Source organism: Bufo gargarizans, chromosome 9 (genome assembly GCF_014858855.1).
Source record: "Bufo gargarizans isolate SCDJY-AF-19 chromosome 9, ASM1485885v1, whole genome shotgun sequence".
Classification (NCBI taxonomy): domain Eukaryota; kingdom Metazoa; phylum Chordata; class Amphibia; order Anura; family Bufonidae; genus Bufo; species Bufo gargarizans.
Window position 1 is genome coordinate 178277258 of NC_058088.1, and position 12413 is coordinate 178289670.

Below are 12413 nucleotides of genomic sequence, written 5' to 3' on the forward strand. Positions count from 1 at the left end.
GTACGTTAAATACCAGCGTGGTTGTTTTGGTCCCGAGCGAGGGAAAATACTCGGGATTTCCCTGGAATTAATGTTCACAGCTGAACAATTGACAAAAAAAAGTAATTCCACGGTCGAGACCAGGGGGGAAATGAGCCGTGATCTCACCGGTATGAGCTGCCAGTAATGTGTGTGACTCACTCCTTCGTCCATGATGCACCGGCGTACTACATTCTGTAAACGGACAGGCGCCAGTGCCACACCTGGGCACACGGCGCTGTCACAGAGTCACTTTCCTGGCGGCTCAGGAGCTATAAATCCATGGATATTCCAGATGCCTCCTCCACTATAGACATAATAATGCATAATAAAACCGTTTTCATGTACTTGAACCGATCCAGGCGGCTTTATAGGTGCAGCCATTTTTAAAGGCTGTCCAGAAGTTTCCTTTTTAAGGAACTAGTGAAGTCACTGAGGTGCATCAGGCTCGGAGGGCATCACCGACTGCTACTTGAGAACCACAGAGAAGGTACAGTAGTACCAAACTAGCAGTATTTTATTAGTCTTGTTATCTCAATGCCCTTAGAGTAGGCACCATAGGTAGACCCCTACAATGGCTTCTCTAACTCAATGGTTTGGCTAAGTACAACGTCTTATCCAAGGCATCAGATATCAGCCACCACAGAGGTCAATGGCTTCCCTAAGGGTGTATTAGACATACTGATGCCTGCAGACGATTGTTGGGAGGGAAGCGTTCCCTACCAGAAATAGTCAGATGGAGGACGCCGCTGCTGTTACATACGATGTCCTCCATGGCATGGGAAGGAGCAATCGCCATGCCATCGCTTATCCCCATGCAAGAAAGCGGTGTGCCGGCGGCAATCTAATCAACATTAGATGGCAATACAGGTGACGTACACAACGGGGCCTTTCGTGACATGAAGGACATAATCTATGGCATGCAGCATCTTTCAAAACGATCTACAAAAGTAGATTCGAGCCCAAAATTTAGACCGGGGCAACAACGAGACTAAAAACATCAAAAGTTTTGAAAAAGTTGCTGACGACTGTTCTCCCTGTAGGAAATTGTTGACTTTATATCTATTTTCGCATGCAGGGGATTAGCGGTGGATTTTCTGATGTTGATTTTTTTTTTGCCAGATTCGACGCAGATTTAATTCAAGAAATCCACATCAAAGTCCTCGGCAAGTCCTGGGATTTGATGTCAGCAGTGCATGTGAACATAGGGGCACCGGCGTTTTAGAATCTTGGTCTTAATAAAGCCCCATAGCTGGCGGAGGATCCGTCAAGGTTATGAAGAGGTGCCGGTGTTCTAAATTTAAGGCAGCTTCTAAATTTTCTACGCCTAAAAAAATTCCCCTTCCCCACCCGCAATTTGAGACATGGCGTGAGCAGGGCGAAGTCGCAGATAGAGCCATTTGCGCCTGAAATACACCTAATTTAGGCGTTTTTCAGCTTAGTAAATGACCCCCCATAGCCTTGACCACTGTGTAGCCTCAGCCTTCAATATGAAAGTGCATCTTAGGAGATCAGTAAGACCATTACTGGCTGTAAGATTTAACACCCCAGTATAGATGGTAACTGGCTTCTGGAGGAACGACACATCTATCCTACTGGAAGCTTGCAATCTCAACCAGTTCTCCAGTCACAAATTTACAAGACGTGGGGTGACACAGAAAGCATTATGTCCACACGGGACAGAACCCCCTTCAAATCTGCCACAGAAGATTTAGTAGCAGCAAATCCACGTTTTACAGCAGCAGCAAAGTGGATCAGAGTTAAACATACAGCATCTATGACAAAATCAGGAGCATACATTGACCTGTGGTGCGGACTTTAAAGGACTTGTCCGGGTGTTTAATACTGGTGGCCTATCCCCAGGAGAGGTCATCAATATCTGATCAATGGAGGTGCTGAAATCCGCAACAAACCCGCATGTAACACATGTAGAAATTCAGCGCTGTGTGGCCATAACCTTAAAGAAAGCTTCATAAATCAGCCATTTCACACAAATGTAATTAAAGAGGTATTCCCATCTTAGCAAGTTATATTTCGCCACTTTATGATCAATGGGGTTCTGACCTCTGAGACCCCCAACGATCCTGAGAATGCAGACCCCCAAACTCTAGTTTAGTGAACGCAGACCGCAACCTCTAGTTTTCTCTTAATTGCTTCTGGGGAGCCGCTCGTCAAGTAAAATGTAGCATGGCCCCCACTGATCATAAAGTGAAGACATATCCTAGCCATATACCATCACTTTATAAGATGGATATTTCCCTTTAAATACTAAAAAGCTGCAAATGTACGAAGTATTAAAAAGGTTTTTCCAGGAATTTATATTGACGACCTATACCTCATCAATACCGGATTGGTGGGGGTCCTGCTGATCAGATGACCTATCCTAAGGATAGATCGTCAATATCAAATTCCCAGATTACCACTTAAAGGGGTATTCCAATCTCAGACAATGGGGCATGTTGCTAGGATATGCCCCTATTGTCTGATAGGTGCGGGTCCCACCTCTGGGACCCGCACCTACGCCGAGAACAGAGCAGGGAAGGTCGGGGCCGCCAAGCGTTCTCCCCATAAAAGTGAATGGGAGGGCAGTGCGCTTGTGCGGCCACCGCCCCCATTCATTTCTATGGAGCCAACAGCTATTTTCGGTGGCCCCATAGAAATGAATGGAGGGTGGCTGCATATGCGCAGTGAGCTCTCCACAACTTTCAGGGATCCATTCTCGATGTAGGTGCGGGTCCCGAGAGGTGGGAACCGCACCTATCAGATAATAGAGGCATATTCTAGTGATATGCCCCCATTGTCTCAGATGGGAATACCCTTTAAAGATCAGGACCTGACATGGAAACCATGATGTGAATGTGAAGAAGCACCAAAGGGCATCAAATGACTCCCAATCTAGGGCCGTTTTCTAGTGTTACAGGGCAAAATGAAGCCTAAAGCCATTATACCTTCTTTGTAGGCCACAAACGTTCACCTTGCATGGTCTGCACTAACTCATACTAAAGATCATGCAGAGGGCAGAACCTCCGGGTCTACTACAACAGAAGTGCACAAAGAAACACCTGCAATATATAATCAATTCAGAAATATCCAATACAACATGTATCATATATAAGAAAACAGTGCGTCCACTTACTGGGGCACCGTGATCCCCTTTGGGCCCAGGAGGTCCCATCAAGTAAGGAAATGCAGTTGGGTCAAGCCACAGGTAATCATGAGTAACAAGCAGGCTAGTAAAGGTGGATGCAGAGGGGTGATGAAACTCAGATCCTGGTTTTGTGTAGGGTGCTGAAGTCGCTGTTGAGTAGACCTTGGGGCTCACAGTGAGATGCTTTGGAGTTGGAGTACTAGTTCTTTTCTCCAACGCTTGCTTCGAGGTGGTGGTATTTGTACTCCTGGGATTGCCGATGCTTTTTTTGGCCTGCTTAGATGAGGCAGTAGTTGATGGAGGCCTAGTCGTTGATTTTTGGTAGGTGGTCTGCTTGGTTGTTTTTTCTGACGGCCCCTTCTTGATCTTTGTAGTGTTCTGGCCAAGTGACGTGCCGGGTTTCGATACTGAGAGTGGAGGCTGTTCTGGCGAAGACGTACCAGAGGCGGCTATCCTGAGGGCCACGGTGGCAGTCCTGGTTAAGAAGCTTGAAGAAAGCTGAGTGTCAGCTTTAGGAAGGTGTGGAGACGTGGAGGGTTGTAAGGCCGGAGTGCTTGTGGTGAACTTCACAGAAGGAATCTTAACCTTGGGTGTCCAGTGCGAGGTGTTCAACTCTGTCGGAGGAGCAATGGCGGAAAGATTACCTGAAGATCTCAATAGCTCTTCGATTGGAGGCAACTTGAGTTCCTGGGGTAACAGTGGAATCACAGGCAGCAGGTTCGGCCGGAAGGTGTCCGCTTGCCTACACTGCTTCTTGAGATATCTACAGTAATTATGAGCTGCCTTGGCGGAAGGATAAATATCAAATTGGCATAGAGCACCTTCAAATTGTATAGTCTGCTGCTTCAGCTTGCCCAGCATAAATACCCCGTCAGAATCCAAAGTGTCATCTTTCTTTACATGCAGACTGGCGTCAACTCTTTGCTTCCCACAAGAAGTATATAGAGTCACCTTTTGGCCTTGAATATCAATGGCCATATTGTGCCACTGGCCATCATGGACATTGTAATCAAAATATACAGATTGCTTGTGACCCACGTACACTATAGTTTTACCCGGGATGAACTGCAACCCGAGCTCAAGTTTTTTCTTTTTGCTTCGGACAGCGAATAAAAAGGCATCGTTAATGCGGTAGGAGCAGACGCTCAGCACCAGGGTGAGATTGGTTCCTAAGCTGGGCGGTATGACGGCGTAGATCGGAGCTTCGATACGCGCTCGCTGTGTCAGAATGACTCCCGACTTGAATGGTATGACCCCTTTGGGAACCGGGCGGCTGGATGGCTTGCTTCCCGTGAGGCCCAACTTCTGAAGAACGTCCACATCTGAAACCCAAGAACATCAACAGGTTACAATCTTGTGACCACATCCAGAGAGAGCGCAATAAATAAGGACTGTAAAGAGGATACGCGCAGCCGTCAGGCAGGCACACGCGCTCCTGTGGTGCAGCCTCGTGAAGAGCTTACAAGCAGCTGCTGTTTCTGTTTTTTAACAAGAACCAGTTGAAGGGTATGGGGCGCCCCAGGCAAACCCTGAGACGATATCCTCTGCATTGTGGTCAGGATGCCAATCACGTATCAGAATGTAAGAGGCAAAGGAAGGAGTACAAAATGGAAAATGGACATGAAAGGTTTACAGAATTTTCTGCAATCCCATACGGCTCTGTTCACACTTAGGGCACGTTCACACAAACGTTTTTTTGCGTTCCATATACGGGCCGTTTTTTGCGTTCAGTATACGGAACCATTAATTTCAATGGTTCCGTAAAAAATTTTTTTTTAATGTACTCCATATGCATTCCGTTTCCGTATTTCCGTTTTTCTGTTCCATTGAAAGATAGAACATGTCCTATTATTGCCCACAAATCACGTTCCGTGGCTCCATTCAAGTCAATGGGTCCGCAAAAAAAAGGAACACATACGGAATGTACTCCGTATGTCTTCCGTATCCGTTCCGTTTTTGCGGAACCATCTATTGAAAATGTTATGCCCAGCCCAATTTTTTCAATGTAATTACTGTGAACTGTATATGCCATACGGAGAAACGGAACAGAAACGGAAACACAACGGAAACAAAAACGGAACAACGGATCCGTGAAAAAGGGACTGCAAAACACTGAAAAAGTCATACGGTCGTGTGAAAGAGCCTCACGCTGTGAACCTCCTTTTTGTTATTTTTGATGCCAGGAATCATCTCAATCGGCGGTGTCAAAAACACCAGAACCTCGAATTATCCTATCCTTGTCAATGGGCTCTGTCGATGACCATTTGGATCTGTCCGACCTCTGGGGCCCCACCTATCCTAAGAGCAAGGTTGAGCACGTACTCACTCTATGGGCCTGCCAGAGAGTACAGCGCTTGGCAATCTCCAACAGTCCCATTCAGAAAGCAGCGGCGGCCGTGCAGGGATCCGGAAAGACGCAGGTGTCGGGGAGCAGGTAAGTATAATGTATACAAGGGGCCCAGGCATGGGGGGGGGGTCATTATAGGGGGTTGGATAACCCTTTAACCCTTTAAGTTAATAGGATGCATAATTACAGCGCCCATTAATTGCCCATAATATACCTCCAATTTTATAAGGGGGCGAACAGGGGCATGCTCAATAGTATGCTGTATTCTGAACATATTCTCCCCTGGAAACGATTCATCTAGAGGAGAATATACTGCCTCACAGAGGCACTAGGTGACGGTACAAAGAACAGCTATGGTCAGTAATACAGTAGTACCATTAAGACTCATGCAGGTGGCAGTATCCGTATGCGGCCTGCAAACCGTAGATCCGCAAATTACAGATACCTTTCGCGTGCAAGCCGCATTTTCCTCATGACCCATAAGGCCTCATGCACACAACCGTATCCGTTTTGCACTCCACAAACCACGGATCCGCAAAATAGGGATACTGGCTGTGTGCATGCCCCAATTTTGTGATTGAAATGTCCATTCTTGTCCGCAAAACGGACAGGAATAGGACATATTCAATAATCTGCGGTACAGCCACATGGATGCGGACAGCACAGGGACGACATCCGCGTGCTGTCCACATTTTCTGCAGACCCATAGGAAGGAATGGGTCTGTGGATGATCCGCAAAAAATGCAGATCGTATGCGGACCCAAAATACGGTCATGTCCATGAGGCCATTTTTGCAGACATATGCGGACCCCTTTATTTCCACGGGGCCGCAAAATTTGCAAACACCAGTTTTTCAGTCAAGAATAAGCATTTCTACAAAAAGGGATGCAACATGCACAAAACCCGTATCCATACGTTGCAGATCCGCGGTTAGAAGACCGCAACATACATACGGTTGTGCAGAAGAAAAGGACATGTTCTATAATTTGCAGAACGGCCACACGGATGACATCTGAGTGCTGTCCGCATTTTCTGCGGACCCATAGAAATGAATAGATCCGCGTGCAATCTGGTAAAAATGTGGATCGGACGCGGCCAAAAACGACAGTCGTGTGCCTCAGGCCTTGGTTATAGAGGAGAGGTAATTGCTCATATTGAAGCTTCTTGACAGGACAGGTAACAGCGGGGTCCTATGGTTTTACATTTGTCATCAATATCAGATCAGTGGTGGTCCAATCCTGGCACAGTAACCAGAACTACACAGCTCCATCCATTGTGTAGTGGTGGGAGCTGGTTACTGCAGTGATACCATTCAATAGGCCATGGTGGCCCCAGTTTGTACAGTAGTATATGAGCTTCCAGTGTTTCCCACCTCTCCATTATATCCACCACCCCCTTTATCCGGTCTGCTTCCTTTGTGGCATTCACTCCCATCGGGCAGACCCCCAAATGAGACTTTTTGTGATCACTAGCCAAGTGCATTTATGTGCCCCCTCTTTCAATTACTTTGATTTCTATGGCAATTATTAGCAGCCGCTTTCTTTCCTGCCCTTGAAATACAGTATTCAATATCCTGAGAATTACAACCCAGCCGGTGCAGGAATAATACGGCCCAAGCCCCCAATGTACATTAATTAGTATGAAAACCAAAATCATTTACCTTCAGCTGCTCCCTGAGAAATATCCAGGCAACAGGAAACATATAAAAGAATCCAAAGAAAGAGCGATCTCCTGGAAGAGAAGAAAAGTGACTTTAGTCTGATGAAAATGGAAAAAAATGCAAATGAGCGGCGCTTTCTCAACACACGGGTCTATCTAAACAGCAGTCTAAATTCTATACACTGTCTCATCATAATCTCAGGCTCTGCCTCTGCTTTACACTGCAACTCTGCTTATTCATACTGGCTCCAGTGTATAAGCACAAGCCCACCAAAACCTCACCAGGAAGCTGATTCTATTTCAGCAAGGTCTGAAAGATTATCGACTGAGGAAAGTTAAACCAACCAACTTGCTGCTGTGCATGAGCCCTGGCCTTCTGGAGTAGGGGCGAGTTTGGGGAGTACAGGGTTTTCGGAGAAGAGAAACGTTTGAGAAGTTCTGGGCTCCTGGGGTAGTGGCGTGCTTGAGGACTCCTGGCCTACTGGAGTAGGGGCGTACTTGGGGAGTTCTGGGCTCCTGGAGAAAGGTGTGTTTGGAGAACACCCATGCCTTTGGAGTACAGGCATGTTTTAGGAGTCCTTGGCTCCTGGAAGAGGGGTGTGCTTAGGGAGTCCTGGACCTTCTGGAGTAAGGGCATGATTGATGACTCCTGGGCTTCTGGAATAGGGGCACACTTGGGGAATCCTGGCCTCCTGGAGAGGGGTGTGTTTGGGGAGTCTTGGGCTTCTGGATCAGAGACATGCTTGGGGAGAACAGTGCTTTTGTAGTAGAGATATACTTTAGGAGTATGTGGTTTCTGGAGGGTAGTACTTAGGGAGTCCTAGGCTTCCGGAATAGGGGCATACTTGAGGACTCCTGGGCTTCTGGACTAGGGGCATGCTTGGGGAGTTCTGGTCTCCTGAAGAATTGTGTTTGGGGAACCTTGGGCTCCTAGACTAGAGGAATGCTTAAGGAGACACAGGCTTCAGGAGTTGGGGCATGCTGGAGGAGTCATGGTCTCCTGGAGTTAGGGTCATGCTTGGGTCCTGGATGGCATTTGCATTCTTGGCATTTGCAGGCAATCATCTAATGGACATTGTAAGCAGTTCTGTGTTAGATCTGTAAGGGAAATGGCTTTGGAAATACATTGATTTTGCCATCAGTTGTATAGTAATGGTGAAGGTCATGATGAATCCCACCAGACCCACCAAGTTTGTAAGCGGTGACACTGAGTCACTGTCCCCAACGATAAAGGTCAGAGAGACTGAGATGTCCATTCTACTAACGCAGCTGCTTACGCTACATCATCAGGAGCACAAAGGGCACCCTGGAAAATGATGACAATATACACCCACCCCGACCAGAACACAAAGCATTGTTACACTGGCACAACTGGAGTTTGCCATTTCAACAGTTCAGATGGGGGTTATACTAATTAGGAATAATTCCAAAAAGACTGCAGCCATCACCGATAATAACCCAGCACTTTTATTTATCTGCCCTGTAGCACTGCTCAACTTGGCCAATGAATAGAATGCTAAAACATCAGTATAGACTGGCACAAGCAGAGCAGCAAGAAAGGGCACTGTACGCATCCCTATGTCTAAAAACAAGAACATCTGCAAAATGGACAAGAATAGGTCATTTCTACAGAAATGAGAAAAAAATGGGGGCATGCAGACAGCGGATCGTGAGCATGAGGCCTGAAAACAGCAATGTGAGGGGGGCCGGTATTTTTGCATTGATTGTTAAATGGCCATATAATTTTGCCAGAAAACAGAGATTTCATCAACAAGACCACGTAGCATTTCTATGCACAGTTTTCATGGTGAAAGAGCAGTTTTTTTGGCAAAATCACGTGGCCATTTGCCAATTGATTGTAAAACTGCAGCCACGGTTCTCGGGCGAATTGCAGCCATATTAGTGCCCCCAGTTTGGCCCCTAATACATGAGGCTCCCGGAAGACGGGGTCTAACTTTATTAACATAAAATAGGGTATTTCAGTGGTTTACTTACCAAACATTGTAGTTTTTAAATTTGGGGCATGCAAGCACTGCCTCTAGGAACGCCCCCAAACCCACCTAGGAATGACCGCTAAGCCCATTTTCATCCCAGATTTGTTGGGACTGTCTCCGAAAATTAAGGACAGTCCTTGCGAATTTTAGACTTTTGGCAACTACGGTATCTGAAAATGGATTTTCTATTAAAGGCAATCCAATCTGCCCCATTACTTTAAAGTGTTTTTTCAAGATTTTTTATGCTATGACCAATCCTCTGGATAGGTCATCAGTATCTGATCAGTGGGGTCCAACACCCGGGACCCCCCGCCGATCAGTTGTATGAGAAGATACCGACGCTCGCAGCAGTGCTACAGCCTTCTCAGCTCCCCCAGCACAGGGCCGTACATTCTATAGTGGTTGTGCTTGGTATTGCAGCTCAGCCCCATTCACTTTAATGCGGCTGAGCTGCGCCTAGGCCACGTGACCGATGAACATGACGTCACATGGCCTAGGGGAAGTTGAGAGGAGGCCGTGGCACTACTGTGATCGCCGATGCCTTCTCAAACAGCTGATCGGCGGGGGTCCCAGGTAGGGTTGCCACCTCTCCCAACAAAAAATACCGGCCAAGTTAAGCCACACCCCAAAGGGGGTGTGGTTGTGGGGCATGGCTATCATACTGTGGCTCCCAATAATATTAATGCACCCATTAGTGCTGCCTAGAATTAATAATGCGTCCATTAGTGCCGCCAGGAATAGTAATGCCCCCATCAGTGCTCCCCAGTGATAGTAATGCCCCATAAGTGCACCCCAGAATTAATGCCCCCCAGTAAGAGTAATGGGTCCATTAGTGCACCCATGAATTAATGCCCCCCCATTGGTGCCCCGAGGAAGAATAATGCCCCCTATTTGTGCCCCCAGGTAGAATAATGCCCCCTATTTGTGCCCCTAGGAAGAATAAAACCCCTATTAGTGCCCCCCAGGAATAATAATGCCCCATTAGTGCCCCCAGTTAGAATCATGTCCCCCATTAGTGCCCCCAGTTAGAATAATGTCCCCCATTAGTGCCCCCAAGGAAGAATAATGCCCTCATTAGTAAAATGCCCCCATTAGTATAATGCCCCCAGTTGGAATAATGCCCCCATTAGTATAATGCCTCCATTAGTAAAATGCCCCCAGTTGGAATAATGTCCCCCTTCTCTGTTTCTGCAAAAAAATAAAAAATAATTACCGGCACTAGAAGGAGATTAAAATACTGGCCTTGCCGGTGAGATACTGGCCGCGTTGGCAACCCTGGTCCCGGGTGTTGGACCCCCACCGATCAGATACTAAATAGTTAAAAATGTAGGGAAACCCTTCTAAGGCCTCTTGCACACGACCGTATGTATTTTGCGGGCCGCAAAAAACGGATCTACAAAAAATACCGATCACATCAGTGTGCATTCTGTAATTTGCAGAACAGAACAGCTGGCCCCTAATAGAACAGTCCTATTCTTGTCCGTAAGGCGGACAATAATAGAAACGGAATGCACGCGGAGTACCTTCCGTTTTTTTTTTGCAGACCCATTGAAATGAACTGAAAATGAATGAAAATAGGTTTGTGTGCAAGAGGCCTAAGTAAGTTCTGTAGGCCGCCTGCTCCCGAGTGTTTCGGGGCCAGTTCATATTAACTTGGAACTTCGAGCCGAACTCCATCAACTTCACAAATCTCTAGGGTGGAAAAACTTTACTACAACAAAAGAAAAAAAATATTCCCACAAACCACGAGAGTGGCTCGTGTAATGTCCTGTGTTCATTCATGGAACATCAGCAGCGGTCCTGCCAAAAACGCGAAGACTAACAAACGGTGAGGACCCTATACGAGGTCTACAATACCATTACCGTTAAACATTGTCACATCGATTTAGCAGGAGCAGAGGAGAACTTTCCCAGAAGTGAGAGCAGGCCAGAGGATCGCAACACGGAGCATTCTCCGCACGTTCTTGGCCGCGTTCCAAGCGCCAAAACATTGAAACACACACTTTGGCAGGGAATAACAAAAGAGTGGAAAAACTGAATCCAGCTCGGAGATGCCCGCTCAGTGAGTAATGAAGGGTATTAATTGTCTGATACTAATGGATGGCTTTTTCCAACTGGCTGAGAACATGCAGAGAATTCTGTCCTCGGATATAATTGTACAGTACGATTATAATGTGTGTATATACTGGATAGATTGTTTGCGTTGTATGATGCGTCATAACTACAGCGATCAGCCATGCAGGGGTGGATATATTAGGCTGCTTTCACACTTGTGTTGTTAATTCGGGTATTGAGATCCGCTAGAGGACCTCATTACCGGAATCAAACGGATCCGTTTTGATTTTGCACGTCAGGATGCATCCGTTCCGTTAGGATGCGGTTGTGTGAAATCAAAACGGATCCGTCACTAAATACATTGAAAGTCAATAGGTGACGAATCAGTTTTTAAAAAATAAAATAAAATAAATGATCCGTCACCATTGACTTACATTGTTTTCATTGCAGGATCCGTTTTTATGACCGGACAGAAAAACGCAGCTTGCTTGCCGAATGCTGCCGGAACGGAAAACATCCTGAACGCATCTCTTTCCATTCAGGATGCATAATGACTAAATAGAAAAGTTTTCTTCCGGTATTGAGATCTAAATACTGGAAAAACAACAACGCAAGTGTGAAAGTAGCCTTAGGCAGTAAGACAATGAGAAAAATAGGCAAGCGTAAGGATCTGAATGAGGCCAAATGCACAGGAATGTATCCGTTTTGCGGTCCGCAAAACACAGATTTTGGCATGTGCATGCAGCCATTTTTTTTTTTTTAAACACCTGTCCGCAAAGTGGACAAGAATAGGACCTGTTCTATCTTTTTCGCGGGGCCGATATATACGGATGCAGGCAACATAGGGTGTGCTGTCCATATCATTTGCGGCCCCATTGAAATGAATGGGTCTGCATCTGATCCATCGTGTGAATGAGGCCTGACTGACAAAAGCCAGATTGTGATGGTTAGACAACTGGGTCAGATCATGTCCAATATGGCAGGTCTAGTGGGGCATTCCTGGTCGGCTGAGGTTAGTACCTACTAAAAGTGGTCCAAGGACGGACAACTGGTGAACAGTGATGGTCAGTTCGCAGTGTTCGCCAGCGAACACATGCGGGCTGCCATCTTTAGTAAGGTAGACTCAACCGTCCGGCGACGCACAGGTAAGCCCTTACCTGTGCCGGGAGCCGGTCTGAAATCAAATACGGTC

General features: G+C 46.6%; 1 protein-coding gene across 1 annotated transcript in view; it reads right to left on the bottom strand.

Moving 5' to 3' along the window:
- COL27A1 (collagen type XXVII alpha 1 chain) overlaps nt 1-12413 on the bottom strand; it is a 269697-nt gene that overhangs the window by 235760 nt on the left and 21524 nt on the right. Inside the window, exons 2-3 of the mRNA XM_044305696.1 lie at nt 7174-7244; nt 3155-4488 (exon numbers count right to left, since the gene is read on the bottom strand). Of these exons, the coding sequence (XP_044161631.1) occupies nt 3155-4488; nt 7174-7244 (1405 nt within the window). The remainder of the gene's footprint in view (nt 1-3154; nt 4489-7173; nt 7245-12413) is intronic.